Below are 21654 nucleotides of genomic sequence, written 5' to 3'. Positions count from 1 at the left end.
TAACAACCTGGATGCAATCCTGGCTTGCAGTAGGTCACAAGTAAAATAAATCGATGATCTCATCCTAGTCCTTAGAGGGTAGTTCTCGGCATCATAAATCCTTTTGAACCAACGCAATCTGATACAATTACTATTGCATTCTCTGGTCTGGAGAGAGACAAAATTAGAATAACTCTAATTAAAACAAAGTACATCGTTCTACAGTAAGTGCCTCAAACGCTGCAGTTTTAGAGTTACTGTAGCATCTGAGGCTATTTATGTTTACTCTAACATTTGAGGCGATTGTAGGATACGATAGCGCTTTTTAATATAGAAATGGCGGTTGTGCAGGTCAGAGTTGATATGCCCTAGCAGAGCTATATGTAGAAACTGCATGTCTAAAAATACTAGAAGTGAGGGCCTGGCAGCAATGGAGCTCTTCTGGAAGCATATATTGGGGTGGTTATAGGGTAGAATGTTCTGTGTCTGCCCACTGAAAGCGTTGCATAGCACTTGTTGTTTTAAATTTTGGATGTCACCTAAATGATGCACTGATGGTCACCAAATACTTTATTAAATAAATAAAAGGTGTAGAACTTGTGGAGTTTGAGACCTTTTACATTAATTCCTAGGGCCTCAATTTTGACACCCATGCTTATTGTCCATCAATCCAGGAGTTTAGAATGGCACACATCACCCTGGCCTCTGAACTATGCTGACTAGTACCAACTTGTAAATAGACCCATTGATTTCTTGAAGCAAAATGTTCAAGAGTGTGGGTCCCTGTGCAGCTTTTTATTTCATAAAGTTGAAAGAGATTTCATTGGGGCTACTCACTGAGGGAGATACTACTAGTGGATGACATTCTGGCAAAATGTCCATGGACTTCACTTGCACCAGCTTTTCTCCCAGTATGACTAAGGATGGCAGAATCTGACTTTATAATTTTATCTGTGACACCGATCTGTGGTCTGTTTGGTTGAACCTGACAATTTAAGAAGACTGGTTCCTGAACGGTCCTAGACGTCTATTCACATGAACTGTTTCCCGACCAGTTTTACCTTTCTTTAGGTCTGTGGGAGTCTAACTGGGGCTCAATCAATTCTGTGGGGCTTGTAGTACATACAGAGCATTTTAATACCCAGCCAGCTTGACAAGCAGAAGGACAAATGAGTGGCAAAACAAACCATTTAGGACTCAGGTACCAGATTACAAGGTTTTGGATAAATCACCTTGAAGGGGGCACAACTTTCCAGTGGCAGTGCAGTATATGCTCATGCAGGGAGTTCCAGGCTCTGTGGGTTGGCAGGAGCTAGGATTAATTGGGGATAATACAGTCAACACCTAGAGAAAGCACATTCCTTTCAAGTGACTCTTTGTTATCAACAAAGTTGTGGGTCCAGAGTGAACAAAGACTCCCCAGGATTGCCACACCTGTTGCCTTTGTGGCTTAGGGGAGTGACATTGAAGAATGAGGGGTAGACTGAAGGAATCCCTTCTTCATCCTTCTCAAAACAATTTAAAAAAACTAGTTTCTGTACCCTCACTGAAGGGAGGAGGAGCCATATTGCGGGTTTATCTGGAGTATAAATTCAAGAGTCTTGCATCAAAACTCTGGAATTATTTGATTTTCACAATCTGATCCTGGAAGTCTTCTGTGTATTTAACTTCCACTGAAGTTAACAGAGGTTCCATGCTTCAAGAGCTTGTGGGATTAAGACATAATTTACACAGCACATAAAGGCAACCAGAGGGGAAATTTTGTCTTGCTGAACGAGTTGTGTATCTTCAATATTAAAAAAAAGCAAAAGAAATTGCCCACTGTCATCCACAATAGAGGTAACCACAGTCCATAGCTAAAATTGATAGGATTCCCTCCTACCTTATCACTCTTCTCTTTCCCATCACATCATGTCCTAATCAATGTTACCACTCACTGCTCTGCCTATAATACCTGGACAGAGAAGAAGTGACTTTAAACTGTTTTAAGAGGGAGCAGAGCAGGTTCATACAGGTTTTAGCACCACCACAGCAAAACTTAATCAGGAAAATGGCCCAAGAGTGTGATGTCAAATAAAATGCAGGACACTTGAGAGAAGTGTAGCTGTAATAATTCTTACAGCTACCTCTCCTCTCTTTCTTGAAATTTAACTTTTTGCCACCTTCATCCTCACTTCTTCTCAAAAAAAAAAATTGAATGAAAATGCAAATCAATAGGTATCCTGGAAGCTAATACAGTTCTCATTGGCTGGCCTCAGAGAATGGAACTCACAGACACTAGGAGCCCATTCTGACAGGAGACCCATAAGAGCTAGAAAGCACAAAGATGCCACATTTCTGAGACAAAAGGGACCTACAGGGCTTTTTCTGTCTCTTCTTCCCATTGCATTTATGGAGAGCACCAAAATTCCATTGAAAGTCAATGGCAGTTAGGTACCTAACTCCCTTAGGCATTTTTTTGAAAACCCTATGCCTAATTTGATCAGAAGCACCTAAATTGAATATGGGCTCTGTGACCATGGAAAGGATTGGGGCCATGGGTGTTCTGTGACTCACCCTATTACAAAGCTGAAATATTGAGACCTGAGCTCTTACTTCCTAGAAAGTGAAAGTAACAGTGTATTGTTATCAGCAACCTTGGAAGTGCCTAATGAATAAAAACTATTCATAAATAAAACAGTACAGAGCTGTGTATATTAAAACATGATGAGAGCAAATATAGCATCTTCATACGTTATTCAAAATTACATAACAAAAATTTAAACAAATATATTTAATAAAACTGGTAGGTAGCTAGCTTTTAAGACAGAGACAAAGTGAATTTCCTGAAGTTTCCCATTTATAGCCTGTAACGGTTAATTATTCTAGTCCCTTGAATGATGAACTAGAGGATCAGGCTACTGCTGAAGGCAATTACTCCAACCCAATGTTTTCCTGTTTAAATTTCCTTTAACAATGTAAATTGTAGCTGCCTTAACCACCATGATATACACAATTGTTTTATCTTATGCTTTGGGTAGTGAATACTCTTAAAAAGAAGCAGGATCAAATGATCAAATAGGTCAGACAAGTATATTTGTGTAGTTAACACTTAGGATCTTATGGGTGTTTGTGTTTATTTTATCCTTGCAGGAAGAGGGCTGAATCCGACTCTAGAAAAAGCAGCATACCCAACAGCAAGGAAATTCCTTCTCATCATCCCACAGATCCAGTGGAGCTGCGACGCCTTAACTTTCAAACTCCAGGTAAGACACAGAATGCCCCCATTTACAGCGCTGTGACCATTCAAGGTTTTCAACAATATTTCTTTAAACAGCATTGCTACTAGAGAACTGCGTTGTTAAATGTTGAATTCTTTAGTTTTTACCAAGTTCTTTATATTGATTGATGATGAGATTTTGCAGTGTATGTCTTACTAATAGTTTTGTGAATAATTTCTTCTAACTTCTGCAGTTTAAGAAAAATACCCTATTGAACATAAATAAGTCATTCCACTAATGGAAACTCTATCAACTTAAGCTCATTTTTTCCTAGAAATGATTTACATACTCTTGTTACAAGTAACAGTGAAGAATACTAAAAAAGATAGGGGGCTGGGAAATTATTTTCCCCCAATTTATTAATTGTGTGCATTTGACAATACTTTGTGTACGAATATTCCCTCTTTCCACTGCAGAGTCAGGTAGTCAGTTTCCCTTGTTTTTGTATGTGTCTTTCACATGGCAACAGAGAAGAGGAAAACAATTTTTAACATAGGAAAATGTAACTGTAAGAGAACAAAAATTGGCTGCAAGTCTCTGGAGCAGGTGTTTTCCCTGAAACTACTTTTAGCTATTTTTTTTTAATTGACTAGATTTCCAGTTGACAGTGTCCCTTTCAGGACACTGGTTTACTAAAACTGGTTTACTAAAACGGTGAGAACCCTTTAATGGTGAAGGGTATTGCTTATAGGAATCGTGCATACTTCTCATATTCACTGTGCACAACACTGCAGTCTTTTAAGTGTCCGGGCCATGAACCTTGCGGATGTGCAAAATAAAAAGGCACGGTTCGCTGGAAAAATACTCTTGTCTTCTAAAACAGGAGCAGTGTGTGAGGTCAAAAAGGTATATTAATATATAACTATTCCTGAGATATAGGAATGGCATGTTGCAGAATATTTTTAAACCTGCTTTACATATACTTTCCTCTTTTTAGTATGTTTAATCTTGTTTTCTTAATGGGAGTAACTTTGACAGCCAAGGACAGGATAAGAAGAAAATAATGTGAGTGGCATTGGAATTTTTATCACCCTTATATGAATGGGTTGATATTTTGTCTTTGGAATTTTCTTAATTTGATGGTGATATGATTTCGTAGACTTTTTTTTAATCACAGTATGATTTAAATGAAGCCCCAAGCTTAATTCTGATTGATTTACCCATAATAGTGTACAAAAATCAGTGCTAGCACTATAAATTCTGTAGTGTGAGACATGAACACAAAATCATGCCTTCAGCAGCTACTAGTGAACTCCCTGACCAAGATCCTACGTTTATTAAGCTTCCTGCTACAACACGTCTTAGTCCTCTCTGGTAACTGTGGAAGGGGAGGAACTATATAGCCACTTTTTTAATGTACTTTTATGCATTTAAATGCATAAAATTAGGAAATCAAATAGAGATTCTCAGAGATTTACTAAACCACACAATACGCGCACACAATTTATCTCAAAAGAGTTAACTGAAGTCTTAGTTCTGACCTATGACTTATTAACACTTTGTGATTTATCCATCATCTTTACTACATTCAAAAAACAGTTAATGCAAAGGCCAGATTTTGTATACAAATGAACAAAAGTCAAAAAAAGAAAAAGTTGTGGTTCTTACAGATTAAGTCCAATCATGTATGTTCTAAAACAGATTGCCAAATTCATAGCTCCCATAGGCATAACGGGCAGTGTGGATGATTTAATATTACTTCATACAGTTTTTTTTTTTTTTTACTTTTGTGTATTTAAATTTGCAGCTGTATCCTTGCATTTATGTTCATTTTTTGTCATATTTTAAAATAAAGTAGGGAAGAGGCTGCTCGTGCTTAATAATATTAGAATTTAATGCTGTACATTAGCTCTTGTAGACACTATAGTTTTACTTCATTGCTCTGGAAAGAACTGGAGGTGTGTGAATTTGGACCTTTCTTTGCAACAGCTGTTGGTGTGAGATAGTTTTCAGTGAACTTGGCTGTGAAGCCGCAATTCATTGATATTATTATTGGCAACAAACCCTTTTTGTAAAATGAAAGTCTGATTTTCAGACACTTGTGGCTTGCAAATGAAATTATTATTATTTCTATTGTGGTAGCACCATGGACCCGCAATCCAGGATCAGGAGCCCATTGTGTTAAGCACCATACAAACAAGAAGCAAAAGAGACAGTTTCTGCGCTTGGCAGTTTGTCTTGTCCAGGATTTAAAAGCATGTTAGAAGGTGTCACTAACATATTCTAAGGGTGAGATCCTGGCCCTGCTGAAGTCAGTGGCACTATTCCCATGTGGATGCATAAGCTCTTGTTTAATTCCCATTGGCTTTAATGGAGCTATGATTTCACCATAAGGATATGTGTGCACAGCAAGTGAAGGAGCAATTATAGCATAGGTAGGCATACCTGTGCTAGCTTTAATCTAGCTAGCATAGATAATAATAGAAGTGTAGGCATTGTGGCATGGGCTAGCAACCTATTAACAACACACTTTTAAATTCTAATCCAACACAAAGCCAGCAAGAAAAAATAAAAAGAGGCCCTATGTTCATGGGAACCACATTTTTTTCCCTTCCACATTTTTACCTTAAGAAAAAGGGCAGTAGTGTGTGGGGTGGAGGATTGTGTTGTGTGTATTTTATTGATGCATTTACAATCGCCCTCATACAAATGTCTTGTCTACACTATACAATTTTATCCTGTCTGAACACAGTTACCAACAATTCTATTAAATGACACAGTGTTGAACATGTTTTAGCAGTCAGTATGCACCAGGACAATAAGACTCCAGGAGGGTAGAGGCTGCGAAGAGGGGTTTTATTTATTTAGATTGTTGGAGCACCCACTGTGTGTTGGGTGCTTTCCAGACATAGATGAATACAAAATCTCTGCCACTGAAAGAGTACCATCAAAAATAGTAATTTTGTTTCCCAATGAACTGATACTGTGGGGCAATGCAGGAGACAATTTGAACTTAAATTGAAATGTTTAGATCACTAATCTCTTCTTTAATATGGCTAGTAATGGGGGCAGAGAGCTAAAATAAATTAGACAACGTGAGGCAGAGCATCATTAAAAACCTCCAGTGTTTAAGGGGCAGACACATGCCTGTCAAAATAGAAATTTAGTAGATATGCTTCCACTGGAAGATGATAATGGAGTGTGTATCGGAATCCCCTGTATTCATAATAATAACAAACCTTGATAAAGGGTAATGGGTGACAGATGCTTTGACTGTTTGAAAGACTCAAAAACAACCACTTGTCAGATGCCCAAGACACAAGTTTGCCAAAAAAAAATTATTTTTAATCTTAAACCACAAATTTATTTTGTCTAAGGGAGGGTCAAGTGGGATGTGAATGTAAAGGTTTCACCCTATTGGATTAAAATGCATTTGAATTGCATACCATATGAGTAAAAGCCCCTTTAATGTATCTGGTTTAAAATATCCATTTGAAAGAAACTATGTGGATTGTGGATAGTATTTTATCTTCTAGTTCAACATCAAGGCTTTCTTATTTTATTAATGATCAAGTTGAACTGGTGATGAAAATACTAAAACAATATAAAGACACCATATGAATCTAAATTCAGAATTGCCAGAACAATAAAGCTTTTACTTTCCTATCACTTTCCTTCATGTTTTACCAATAAAGAATAGTGGTGTTAGGATAATTCTTATTTTATTCTGAACAGAGGATCAGATTCATCTCTGGCTTCACTCCATTGCAACAAGCAGTTACACCATGGATAAATTTGGCACTGTGTCTTAACATAAGGGAATAGCCCACAGTTCTACATCTGAGAAGAAGATCCTGTCTCCATATGTGCTTTCCATACAAATGTACATTTGTTAGATAGGCCCATATGCCAGCAAGTGGGTCACATCTGTGCCAAGTTTTCTTTGAGTCAATATGAAAATGCCCAATCTCCCAACAGCATAAGGGATTTCAGTTTATAAGTCTATCATTTTCTAAAGGTGGAGGGGCAGGGGTGAAGGAGAGCCATAGTCTTGCTATACAGCAAGTTTACTAGAAAATATGGCATTAAAATCATTAACCTTGAAAGAAAATGTTATAGGTCACTAAGCCACATGGACAAACACTGGTGGGGGGTGAGGGTAGGAACAATAATTACCTCTTCACAAAAGATTTCATCAAATGAAATCTACAGGAAGGAGAAGCTCTGACATACGCAGAGTAAAGTGACTGATTTGAAATTGTTTGAAATGTTCTGAGACCCAAGACTCAGAAAAAGACTCCAATCTGCTTGTCAGCTGAGGAACAGGATTGATTTATTCCTGACAAGTCACTTTTTGTTTTTCATTTAAGTACAAAATGTGTCACACTCATAAATAATTTGTGTAATTGGACACCAATTAAACAATTATCTCATTATAGCACATAAGTTAAATAAAAAGATGCTTGAAATTCAAGGAAAATAAATAAAATTATAACAGCTTTGAATTCAAAGATTTACTCATATTTATGAAAGTAATTCTTCACCATATACTTGTGGGGAGAGTTATTTAAGGAAGCTGCACTAGTCTGTTTCCAAGATGAAGCAAAACAAAATAAAATAGGTCAGCTGGAAAATAGCAAATTAAACACAAGGGGAAAAGTTGATGTTTGGATTTATACATCTGACTTGCAAGTTAGCAGGGCTATCTTCTCATTGTATACATGCAATTCCTATTCATATTCATGAGAGTTATGTCAACACTAAAGGGAGAATACAGGCTTATCTACTTAGGGACACTGACCAGAATAGCTTGCATTTGGACACCCTTTTCCAAAATGAAAGTCACTTTAATTCCAGAATCATTGCTCCGCTTTGGGAGTACACTAATTATTCTGGAATAGAGTTTATTTTAGTCCAGAATAGAGTGTCCACACAAGGAGCTATTGTGGAACAGCTACTGGAATACTTTGAAATAGCTATTCTGTTTAATTTCTCCACGTAGACAATCGCTGAACCTACTCCGTCAAGTTTATTTTCATTGTAGTGACTGTTAATAAAGAATACAAGTAATTCCAGTATCCGCTATACTAAGCATACCCTCCTGGAGTTCTGATGGAAGCCAAATTCCCATTGATCCCAGACCAGTATTGTTGGGCCTTTAATCTGTTGCACATGCTGTACACAAGTTTTGCATTTGTGTTTTTAAAAGTTTTTGACAGGAGAAAGTGCCATTTTTGTTGGTTCTTCTGTTGATAGAAAAGTCTCCTTATGAATTTTTTTGTTTTTCTATGGTATTATATCAAATACATATTGCAATAAATGTGTCTTTAATTATCACAGATTATTAGTTTGATGTGGGCCTGCAATATAATTAATTTAATAAAGGTTTTTGTGTAAAGATTATATGTCAGATTTCCAATATGTCTGTTTTTTAAAAGCAACTATTGTGTGTTATAACAGCTCAGTGTTCTATGTAATCTCTAATTTATTGTTTATTTATGAGGGGCTTGTAAACATGGAGCTGCATTCACATCTTGAGCAAGTTTCAAACCAAATGTGTATTCCCTAATGATATTAAAGCCACAAAAACACCTTGATATTCTGTCTCATAAATACACAAAAGCAAGAAAATAACAAATGAAAGGCTCCTTTTGTATTTCTTACTCATTTATAGTAAAATTCACCACAATGCAGAGACCTACATAAGGCCAGGTGCCCGGTTACATTCCACATTAAGGGTGAAATGCTAGCCCCATTGCAGTCAAGGTCAAAATCTCCACTGACTTCAGTGGGATCAGGATTTAAGTGTGGATTAAGTGATTGATGCAGAGGTCCTTTCACCTGCGCTCTGCACTGTGGTGAATTTTGCCCTTACTCTCCCTATTGTGCCTAAGTATTGTAGCCCATATAGTATATCATGTTCTTCTGAATTAGTGGTACATTTACAAGAAGACAAGCAGAAGATATTTCCACGTATTATTGGAACCACAAGCTCTTGTTTAATTCTTTTGGGGGGACACTATTGTGCAGTATAAAATCAGTCACTTTTTGTAATCTTCCGCAGTACATAGGCACAAGGGCTGGTTATGGATGGAAATTCAGGTGTAACTTTGCATGATATTGTCTTCATTGATTTGGGTCAGGTCTTTAATGTTATTTTAACATTTTTGTGTGCTTTAATTTCTTATCTTTTTTTTTTCATTTGAATAAAAAAGCAAAGCAAAGCATGTCATTGGCATGTTGTTCTTTTTGACCTACGAAGCATGTCAGAGGGCCTGTTCAGATGTAGTTGCATTTTGTCTATTAGTTTTAATATATGTTCATAGCATATGTGGAATGATATGAATGTGTATCAGCAAAAGTATGCATTCTGTATTGTAGAGCCATAAAAATAAGTCTGATCAGCTACATTTTGTGTAGTGTTCTGAGAGTCAAGTTCTGCCCTAGGTGCACACAACCCACGTTGACCTCAATAGGAGCCTCTCACATGCACCAGGGTCAGAATAAAGGCCTTAATATGCACCTGTAGCATATACCATAGTATCTCTTTAAGAATTGTGGATGCATATCAACAAGAGTACGGTATAATAAGAGTATAATACGGATGCATAGAATGAGTACATAGCAAAAGCCCTTCAAAAATGAAAAAGTAATTATTTGCCACCTCAGTATTGTGTCTGTTGTGTCTTTAAAAATAATAGCCCTACCAAATGCTGTTACTTTACTTTATAAGCTGACTGTAAAATAATAGTTAAAGAATTTTAACTATTGTTCAATTATAGGATCATAAAATGAGTCCTGGCAGAAGGGGTTTATGCTCAAATAAGAGCCAGCCAATTAATTTTAAAAATTATCTGTAAGTTTCCTGCTTAGAAAAGTTTTATGCCAAGTTTCACTCTGCACCAAATGTTTACTACAAAATCACCCCTTAGAAATGTATGGTGAGAAATTTAAATGGCAGTAGGTGCTCAACTTTAAAAGTGCTAATGGGTACCTCTCTAATGATGGTTATAAATAAGACCAGTTAAAAAAGGACTAACTATGATTTGATTAATCAAATAGCCTAATAATGTATCCACAATTTCTGACTCTTTAAAATGACTAAATACCCTTCCCACTGAGCTAAGTATTGAGATCCAAGTTCATGGTGCTGTTGAAAAGGGCAGGTTCACTAATTAACAAAGACAACCCACCTTCTTGTTTACAGTAGAGAGATTGGACCTCTGGATATTTTCTTCTGAGTATGGTTTCCAGACAATGGTTTTGTGCATGTCAGAATTGTACATGTGTGTGCGTGTGTATGATTGATTGTTTATGATGGCCTTCTACTACTGTTACTAATTTGTTTCCCGTTTCCAATTGGCTTTACTTTTTACAGCTTTGAGCAGTAATTCAGTCCCCTACGCTTCCCTGATTGGCTCTGTGTCCTCCCTCTCTAGCCAAACTACCACTCAGTCCTTATATGATAATAACTCTCTCCCACGATTCGCTCGAAAAGGTCTAAACATCTTTGTCTCTATTATTTTCTTTGTTCAAGCACTGTTTTAGATGTACATCAGTCCACCTCCATTTCTGGATAAGTCTAGAATTTTCTTGTGCCTTTTCACTCCCATACTTTTCATTGGGGTGCTTGATCTGGATCAAATCAGTTTAATTAGAAAAATGTCACCCACCCTTTCAAAAATGAATGTAACATAGCCCTTAATTTGACAACTGAGAAAATGGGAGACTCCAGAACTGATATAGATAAATAGAGTTTTGGCTACTAATTTTGTACCTGTAACTTCCAAGAAATATCCCCAATATTCCTGAATACTCCCGTTTAATAACATGTTCAGTTGACTGGCAGCATGTCATACTATCTATAAAAAAACCTCATAGTGGCAGAATTATTGTGCAGGTAACATTTGACTAAATGAATGCAGCATTTCTGTGTAATGTACAAGGCTCAAATGATTAGGATCAGTGCTGCTGGTCCTTCCTATGTACTGAAGTTTATTAATTGGTGACTGAAATACCGCACAATCATTTAATGACGTGACCATATCATAATCCCATGGTCATTGAGCGGTGCGGTAGCAAATGCAAGTTAGGTATCCCACAGAACACTCCTGAGATTCATGGTGACAAAACAAACTGAATTGTACAACATGGCTTCCACTTTGAGCCCCCTGTAGTCATCATTGTTTTCTTTTGTAATTTCAACAGATCCTGGGGTTCACTAGTTTAAATTTTCTAGCCAGCTGTGGTTTCTCCCTGCAAGTGGTTATATACAGTATTTTGTTCTAGGCCTGGTAAAAGTAAACCTGAAGAAATAAATGCAAACCATTTGGGGACAGGTCATCAAAACTAATTGTCTGGAAAAAAATGGCCACAAGGAGTAGGCTGGCAAATCTTCAGCTGGCAGGCTGTGCTAGTTGGCCCCACATCTCTTTCTGCCTTTTTTCTCTCCCCTTTCCTCCTTTCTTCTCCTCCCTATCCCCATCTTTTTTTCCTATCTCTCTTTCACTTTCTCTTTCGTTCTGTATCTTCATCAATAGACAAAGATGTTTACACCTGAAGTAGATTGTAGGTACTTTTGGGGGTTGATAATGGGGTTTGGGGGTACGATCATTTTAAGGTACTAGTGCAGCCAGATACGTGTTTCCAGCTGAATTGTACAACCCCTGTCTCTACAATCTGCTACTAGTGAAAACATTTTTGAAGCTCTAGTTGTCTGATGTCCAATCTTGTCTTTAGTGACTGTTGTCTATAAGCAGTGATGCATGTTACTCTAGTCATCCATAGTTGCATGTGAATGTCAGTCATCTCTAACCTTCATAAAATATTAAAGCTATCTTAAAGTATTCCTGATCTGATTTAGTCAGAATGTATAGTCCGTCCTTCAGTCCTTGAAACATTGTTATTAGTCCTTTCTAACTATCAAGCTATCCATTTCATTTTTATTTTTATTTTATTCATTAATTTGGGATTTTTTATTTTATTTTATTTTATTTTATACCATTTCCTTTGCAGGTTCAGGTGTCTCCGGTTACCCTGGTAACCTTCATTCTCCAAGTTAGTTTTCCTTGATTATGCATAAGTCACTTTGTTTTCTGTCAAAATACTATTCTTTCCCCTTTAGGCCTCTTTCAGTGTCTATTTTCTCAGCTCACCTTTCATCATCTAATTCAACACAGTTTCCATTTCATACAGTGCAGGAGAAGGAGTTTGAAATGACATTAAGAGTCATTACTCAAAGCAGAAGTCAACATCAGGTCTAACTGTCTCATTTTTCCTTGCCTAGCTAACCTCATTGACTCATGGCAAAATAACACTTTCTTTTACACTAGGAATGTTAGCTTTGGGAATATGCTTGGTGACTTTTTTTTATTTGGCTTCAGAGCTCATCTCTCCAGAGCATGTCCTGCTTTGAGTAACCAAACTATCTGCCTGCTTCTTTCACATACAACATCTTTACTACTTGCATATTTCTAGCCATTCTAACTACTGTATTCTCTAAATTTTAGAATGATGCAGTCTCTTTGATTTATTTTAAATTCTATTTTCCTTCTCTCTCTTTCAACAGGTATGGCTAGCCATCCTCCAATACCTATCTTGGAACTTGCAGATCACATTGAAAGATTGAAAGCCAATGACAATTTGAAGTTCTCACAAGAATATGAGGTAATATTCTCATTCTTACTATTCTTAATATTATCCCTGGTTTCCTCTTTTCTGGCCTCATTAGTGATAATTATACCCCTGGATGATTTCAGTTTTACATACCATTAGAGCCATAATGGGGCAGGCGCCTTTGTTAAAATGACTGATGTAGTGAGGTGGCTACTTTGCTCATAGGAGATACCTTTTCATAAGAATGTTTGTCATACATACTTTAATAGTACATGCACCAAGTAGTGTACAAATGATACAATGCTTGGGCTATTTTGAATACACAAACTCCCGTTGACTGTAGGTAAGAGCTCCTGAGTTCCTTTCCGAATTCTTATGGATAAGGATCCTTCATGGCACACATTGGCAAGACAGATCCAATACCAGCTCCAAAGGAGGAGTTATGGTCCATTGTGTCAATGTTGCATGGACTAAATATTCTGTAATTGCGTGAAGTCATGACTGAGCATATAGCAACTCCAAGCCATTATCTTCTGACCTGTCAATAATCCATAAATTATGGGCTGTAATAGTATGATGGAATGCAGCAGGAACTGAGAAACCAATTATGGGCCATCATGTCAATAATCCGTGGAGACATGAATAGACGCTGCAGACAGTAATGACCTTTCTCATCAATAATTTGTGGATGAAGGGACTTCGATAACATCCGTTAAATGCAATAAACTATAACTGCTCCTTCAAAGCTATTATGGTCTATTGTGTCCATCAGATCAGGAGTGCTCCTTTAGTGTGGTTATGGAGTGTCTTATCAGTGATCCATGAATTAAGGACTCTCTGAATAGTCTTTGTAGTGCTCCCTTTACAGTCTGTCACGTCAATAGTCAATGGTTTAAAACTCCTTTAGAATGCCATGACATGGTAGACCATAATGATAATGAAGAAACCATTACTACCCAGCTAGTTAGCTGTCATACACCTAGGATACTTGGGTGCTATATAAATAACTATTCTTATCAAATCTCAGATATCTCATAATTGATATAATTTGTAATGCACCTATTTCTTTAGTGTCCAGGCACCACAGATTAAGCATTGATGCTCTCGAGAGTAACATAGCACTGAGGCAGACCTTTACAAGCTTGTACAAGCTAACATTTCATTTTCTGTGGAGTGAATTGCTTGTTTATGAGAGGACAGGCTGAAAGCACCATTTATTAATTTTATTTTATAAAGAGCTTTTGTGTATAACCTTTTGCATAATTATTTTTTCCTTGTTAACATCACTTTAAAGCTAACTGCAAAGGTTGGAACATATAAATACCCAATGTATTTAAATAACTTGGGCAGGAAAGGTTTAAACAGTTACTGAACATTTACTATTACAGTACAGAACTTGCTTTTCATCTGATGATACACTGTTAAAAACTACCTAAAGACTACTCTGAAAAATAATCTTGTTACCGTCAAGAGAAAATACAGCCTCTATGATCCACAAAAATAAGTTTGTTTGAACAGTATCTCAAGGTTGCTATTTAATGCCACAGTCACCAAAATCAGGAGTAATTTTTTATTGTACTGTATGAAACTATAATGTTCTTGATTTTGGAGACTAGTATAAAAAGAGTGAAAGCAGATATTTTATCTGTCATTTAGTATCCTAAACTTGGCAATCATTTTCTTCCTCATTCAGAAACACCTGCTAAAAACTCACAATAAAATGTCTTTGTATAGAGTAAATTCTGAAATATGTGTCTCATTGTGACTTTCTATTTCAATTCACCTGAGTACAGAGTCTCACAATGTAAGTCTTGAAATCAAGCAGTGAAGTGTACTAGATATAAGAAAATATTTTGAATCTCTAGAAAATTGAGCTGTTTGAAACTACCACTATTCCCTGTACAAATACTCAGCACTTTTAGCTGCGAACCCACTGTAACTTCACTGTGAATAAAATAATTCAACCCCCAAGTAAAAAATACCCTCAGGCTGTTCTAACTTGGCACAGGAAGACCATCCCTGTACAAAGGCTATAGGGGGATCAAGGAGATGCAGAGGTGAGCTTTAACCTGTGTGTGGATCGTCTGCACTCCAACATCTGGGCATTGGATTTTGTGTGTTGCCTTGGTGAAGACAGTCATGCCATCTTGTAAGATTTGTTTCAGTTCTATTCAGACAATGGGCCAGATCCTGAAGCAAGTGAAAGTTCTAGCTGAGTAAGGAATTTGGATTTTGGCTTAACATAATTCCAGGTTTTTAATCAGAAAGTTAGTGTTCAACATAAAAAGTCAACATTTGCTAACAGATTCCACAATTATTTCCTATTCTAAGTATAAGAAAATGTTATAGCTTCTCAGAAACAACTGTGTTGGCAACGCTGGTTTTTTATAACTAACGCTATAGCAATTCACATTTTTTGGTACAATGTGTATTAAAGTACACAGTCCAGGCATTAATTTACCAACATGTCTTTAGTATTTTGCAGAGATGATACATTGAAGTATAAGATTGAATGTAATTTAACAGCCTTGCTGTTTCATATTTGTATGTTCTTTAAGTCAGTAAAAGTACCTAGAATGCATGTTACCTTAGCCAGTTACAGCCAGTGCCCTGGATTATTTTTCATTCTTATATCACTTCTGTCAGATATCAACAGCTGCCTCTCCTACAGCTTCATACTGTTCTGTGTTTCTCACCAGTTCTCTGTTTAACATTCTAGCAAAGAAGAGTAGGCATTGAGCAGTTATAAAATCAGCATTTAAACGTGAGCTGCAGTAGTGAAGTCAGGCTTCCCACTCATTACGCCCCTAATGTGCCTCGATCCTAATCTACAGAGATTGCCTTTTAAGATCTTTCTCTATGTCCACCCAATCCGTGATCTCTCTTTTGTTGAGACAAGGGTATTAATTAGTGCAACTGAATTTTGTAATGTAGACTAGAAAGTGTGGGTAAGACCCCCAGCCAGTTTTACTTGGGGAACTGAACAAATATTAACACTTCAGTCAATATCAATTCAAGCTAGCCTCAAACTGCTGATGCATTAAGTGAAAGGTGCTATATCCTAGTGTCATTCTAATGAGCCATCTGGTCTTCTTAGAGAAAGAGCAAAGTAACAAATTATTGCCTGAGTAAGTTACCTTTAGTTTTCTTGAGAACAAACAAAACCCCTGATAGTTATTTCCAGTTTTGAAAAACAATGCAAATGTGATTTTACTTTTCCCAAGCAGTTCCATGATCAGTGTAGATTTTTTGGCACTGCTCTGCTTTCACTAAGATTCCATGATTTGTTTTTCCTTTTAGTTTGTGAAAATTCTTAAAATTTTATTGAAGAAGTTCTTCTAACCTGAATTAAACCAAGAAGACACAGAGCTTCATATGAGCAGGGATTGATGAACTGATTCAATAAAAAATCACATCTTCCTGATCATCAGCTCCTCACAGGACTTTGAAGTGCAGTGGAACTTCTTTAAGGTTGAGCTTCATTTGGATAAGAATAACGTTTTAGATAAGTTTGCCCACCCAGCCAGCTTCAGCTACATCCCTCTAATTATCTGTGCATTACTTGTACCTCATATCCCATATCCAAAGACACCTGCTCCTGGTAGGATCCTTATTACTTTCTCCTTCTCAGCTACTCTTTCATTTCCTTTTCCATCCCTTTTTTGTGAGTTCTTCTCCCTACTTCCTTTTCAGCTTCTGCTAAGTCCAGAGATCAGCCTCCTACTTTGTTCCAGCTGTCTCTTGGCCCTCTTTAATCCACAGTACTTCTCTGCTATCAGACACAAGGAAAGTATTAGAGTCAAAGATGTAAATGATTTAGATAATGGCATAGAAAGTACATTTATAAAGTTTGCAGACAATAGCAAACTGGGAGGAGTTGCTTTGGAGGATAGTAGATCACAAGTGGAGTCATAGTAGATCACAAGTTAAATATGAGTGAATAGTGTAACACTGTTGCAAAAAAAGCAAACATCATTCTCAGATGTATTAGCAGGGCTGTTTTAATCAAGACACGAGAAGTAATTCTTCCACTCTGCTCCGCCCTGAGTAGGCCTCAACCGGAGTATTGTGTCCAGTTCTGGGTGCTAGATTTCAGGAAAGTTGTGGACAAATTGGAGAAAGTCCAGAGAAGAGCAACAAAAATGATTAAATGACCTGTGAAGGAAGATAGAAAAATTTGGGTTTCTTTAGTCTGGAGAGGAGAAGACTGAGGGGGGGACATGATAACAGTTTTCAGATACATAAAAGGGTTTTTGGAAGGAGAAAGGAGAAAAATTGTTCTCTTTAACCTCTATGGCTAGGACAAGAAGCAATGGTCTTAAATTGCAGCAGGAGCAGTTTAGGTTGGACATTAGGAAAAACTTCCTGTCAGGGTGATTAAGCACTGGAGTAAATTGCCTAGGAAGGCTGTGGAATCTCCATCATTGGAGATTTTTAAGAGTAGGTTAGATAAACACCTGTCAGGAATGGTCTACATAATACTTAGTCCTGCCATGAGTGCAGGGGATTGGACTAGATGATCTCTCGAGGTCCCTTCCAGTTCTATGTTTCTGTGTTTGAACTCAATCTAGAGGCCGGTGACAGGAGCAGTGGCAGGCCTAAAGAGAACCAGCTTCATGATAAGAGAATCTCTTGATAAGATAAAACATCTGGGAGAGGGACCTACACTGCAGACACTTCTGTTTTTTGGCTGGGTAAGGAGGAGTATGTGGAGAAAAAAAACATATCTTAGACAAGGTGTGAAAACCTATGGGCTTTAGCCAGTCTTTGGCAAAGTGTTTTATTAGTCAATATACCATACCTTTTAGATTGTCTTACTTTAATGTGGGATTTCAAGCTTACAGTATCATTTTCAGCTTGATTAATGAACTTCCCCAGTATTCAGAACTCCACATTATTCCATGTTCCTCTGTCAATGCTCCCCTAGTGTATTCATCTGCATTTCCAGCCCCCCATCCCCCCCCGCCCTTTTAATTAGTAGAGTTATAGTGTCTTTTAGTGCAGAACTGCAGCTAGTTACATTGGTCTCTAGTCCCTGTCAATGTCTCCTCACCTGCAGCAGGACTTCTGCCTCCTGGTTTGCTTCTCCTTCCTCCTCTGGTAGACAAGAGCTCCGCTACCCTTTTGTCCCCACCAACAGCTAGAAGAAAGCTATTTCCCATTTGTCTTCATGCTGACGTATCCCTGGTAGCAGATGCACTTCCTAATGTGATCCACCCGCCTTCCTGCTGGTTCCTGGCCTGAGGAATCCATTGGGAACAGAGGCCAGGAGAGGAGACGGATTGGCTTCTCCCAGCAGTCCCAACTAGTCCCTGCCTCCCAGTGTTCCTCCCTTTGGCCGAGCATAAAGCTTCTCAATGACCCCCCCCAACCTTGGCACAGGGCCAAGTTCCAAGTCAGAAACACGTGGAGTCCTAGTCTCACTTCTGTTTATGCTGTGCATAATACTGCTGACTGCCCACTTTACAGTTCTACCTGTCCCATCTCTCTGAGGGAAATATGAGGTAGACATCTAGGACTCCTAAAGCTACACTTCCTTTCATATAACTTTCCCCTGCCTGTTCCTGTTTTTCAAGGGAGGACAAGTTTCTAAGTGTCATAAGAGTTAATAATCTTCTAATTTAGTTGTCTGGTGTTTTGTTAGTTTGGTTTTAGGGGCTTTTTGGAAGGGTGAGGTTGTGTATTTTGTTTTCCTCACCAGAAAGTTCATTTCTACCTCACACAATTGTAATTTTTTACTGTATTTTACCTGTTAAATTGGTATCATATTTCAGTTGCCCTGTAGCAAAGTGTTATATTTCCACATTACACTTGCACATCATTTATGTCACAGTCTTCTTTTGAATTCCCTAATTTAAAGACAAGACTCAGGACCCAAACTGATTACTACAAACCTTTTGGGGCTTTCACAGTTTCAGTAGGGGTTTTATGCAATGCAGGGCCTCATATGGATTTGACAGCTGCTAAGCAGAAAGCTACATTCATTTAGAAACTCATCTTGGATCATAATTCCTCTTTAACTTAATCTGTAGAATTTAGTAATACAAAGGCATCACAAAATGAACCTGAACTGACACATTCATATAGTCATATATATTCATATATTACCTTGTATACAATACACTGAACATAATATTTTTATGCTACCACACTACACTGGTTTTTACTTGCTGCTTGAATAGTTTTAATCTGAGACCTTTAGTCTGTACTTTAACCAGGTGTCTGGCAATTATACCCTCAGTGGATTAAGAAAGTGGATCCAGGTAGAAAATATTGTCCGGTTCAGATTTTTGTTTTGGTGCGAGAACCTGCCATGTAACGTATACTAATAGCAATAGTGCCCTAGCCCTGCCTCTCTGAGTGTGTTGGTCTCAGTGATCAGAGGAATTGTATATCATTTTAATGTTTCTTTTCATCAGGCTTTGTGGTGCAGATTACAATTAGCCCTTTGCTTTACCACTGAGGGTTGGAGAAGATGAAGTCACATTCTGGCTCAGTGCCAGACTGCCATAATATCAGTTTATCAGTGTCAGTGGATCAGATTTGTGCTGAAAGGATCATTTATTTATTTTAAAAAAAATATCTTTAACTTTTACTTTTAAGTGACAGAAAGCTAACCACTGTACTTCTACAGTAAATATATTGCAAACAAACATATAAATCTGGTACTGATATGAGATTATTACAATAAGTCAGCAGCTAAATAAATCCCTAGCAATGAAACATCGACATTTAATCACCTTAAAAATACAGATAACATAGACCAATATGCAAGAATCCATTTCTTCTTGGCAAAAATTCCTATTTTTGTTTTATCTTTACACTATTTTTATTATTTACTATAATACTGCAAATAGCATATATTGGTTTTCTATAATCTTGCATTGTAGGATGTGCTCCAGCTATTGAGAAACAATTAGTGTACTCAGTGAACAGTGAACAGTTGTCTGCCTTTTTTATTAAAAGCACATATGCTATGACATTCATAAAGGTTGCTTGGTGTCTATTTCTACCTATAGCACTATCTGAGCCACTAGGAGAGGTAGGATTAAGATAGGCTTGGAAAAAAACAGGAATTTGAAGTGGCAATTATTAGTATGTTATCTGTTTCCTTCTGTGTTACCAGTGCCTCTTGTATTAGAAGCACTTGGTTGTGCATATCTGATTAAAAAACATTAATGGTACAAGAAAGCTGTTCTCATTTTAGGATACTAGTGTTTGGACTGGCACCTATTACCATTTTGACAGGGAACTCCACTTTCATACAGCCATGTGGGCTGTTTAAGTAGCCAAATTACTTCTGCAAATATTATTTATGTTTTCATAGAATCATAGGACTGGAAATGGACCTTGAGAGGTCATCTAGTCTAGTCCCCTGCACTCGTGTCAGGACTAAGTATTATCTAGACGATTCCTGACAGGTCTTTGTCTAACCTGCTCTTAAAAACCTTCAGTGATGGCAATTTAAATCTCCCTCGACAATTTATTCCAGTGCTTAACCAGCCTGACAGTTAGGAAGTTTTTCCTAATGTCCAATCTAAATCTCTCTTGCTGCGATTTAAGCCCATTGCTTCTTGTCCTATCTTCAGAGTTTAAGAAGAACAATTCTTCTCCCTCTGCTTGTAACACCCTTTTATGTACTTGAAAACTGTTATCATGTCCCGCCTCAGTCTCCTGTTTTCCAGACTAAGCAAACCCAATTTTTTCAATCTTCCCTTATAGGTCGTGTTTTCTAAACCTTTAATCACATTTGTTGCGCTTCTCTGGACTTTCTCCAATTTGTCCATATCTTCCCTAAAATGTGGTGCCCAGAACTGGACAAAATACTGCAGTTAAGGCCTAATCAGCATAGAGTAGAGTGGAAGAATTACTTGTCATGTCTTGCTTACAACACTCCTGCTAATACATCCCAGAATGATGTTTGCTTTTTTTTTTTTTTTTTTATTTGCACTGTTGTTATACTATTGACTAATATTTAGCTTGTGGTCCACAGTGACTCCCAGATCTCTTTCCTCAGTATTCCTTCTGAGGCAGTCATTTCCCATTTTGTATGTGTGCAACTGATTGTTCCTTCCTAAATGGAGTACTTTGCATTTTTTCCTTTTTGAATTTCATTCTATTTTCTTCAGACCATTTCTCCGGTTTGTCCAGATCATTTTGAATTTTAATCCTATCCTCCAAAGCACTTGCAACCCCTCCCAGCTTAGTAGCATCCTCAAACTTGATAAGTGTACTCTCTATGCCATTATCTAAATCACTGACAAAGATATTGAACAGAACCGGACCCAGAACTGATTGCTGTAGGACCCCATTCGTTATGCCCTTGCAGCATGACACAGGGAAGAAAGGTAAGCAGCACGATACGGACCCTGGACTTCAGGAAAGCAGACTTCGACTCCCTCAGGGAACGGATGGCCAGGATCCCCTGGGGGACTAACTTGAAGGGGAAAGGAGTCCAGGAGAGCTGGCTGTATTTCAAGGAATCCCTGTTGAGGTTACAGGGACAAACCATCCCAATGAGTCGAAAGAATAGTAAATATGGCAGGCGACCAGCTTGGCTTAATGGTGAAATCTTAGCGGATCTTAAACATAAAAAAGAAGCTTACAAGAAGTGGAAGGTTGGACATATGACCAGGCAAGAGTATAAAAATATTGCTCGGGCATGTAGGAATGTTATCAGGAGGGCCAAATCGCACCTGGAGCTGCAGCTAGCCAGAGATGTCAAGAGTAACAAGAAGGGTTTCTTCAGGTATGTTGGCAACAAGAAGAAAGCCAAGGAATGTGTGGGCCCCTTACTGAATGAGGGAGGCAAACTAGTGACAGAGGATGTGGAAAAAGCTAATGTACTCAATGCTTTTTT

The 21654-nt window shown here is 37.7% G+C and overlaps 1 protein-coding gene across 40 annotated transcripts in view; it reads left to right on the top strand.

Moving 5' to 3' along the window:
- The window catches only part of PTPRD (protein tyrosine phosphatase receptor type D), a 1703394-nt gene that overhangs the window by 1589695 nt on the left and 92045 nt on the right, over positions 1-21654 (top strand). For 24 of the 40 annotated variants that reach the window (XM_048850700.2, XM_048850704.2, XM_048850702.2 and 21 more), the window contains 3 exons: positions 3112-3224; positions 10558-10677; positions 12748-12845. In XM_048850700.2, coding sequence (XP_048706657.1) covers positions 3112-3224; positions 10558-10677; positions 12748-12845 — 331 coding nt within the window. Of the gene's footprint in view, positions 1-3111; positions 3225-10557; positions 10678-12194; positions 12237-12747; positions 12846-21654 lie in introns of all 40 variants that reach the window. The other 16 variants (XM_048850727.2, XM_048850726.2, XM_048850725.2 and 13 more) reach the window with 2 other exon arrangements.

This window comes from Caretta caretta, chromosome 5 (assembly GCF_965140235.1).
Source record: "Caretta caretta isolate rCarCar2 chromosome 5, rCarCar1.hap1, whole genome shotgun sequence".
Lineage (NCBI taxonomy): Eukaryota > Metazoa > Chordata > Testudines > Cheloniidae > Caretta > Caretta caretta.
Note: the sequence above shows the minus strand (reverse complement) of the source record. Positions and strands in the feature narration are given on the sequence as shown.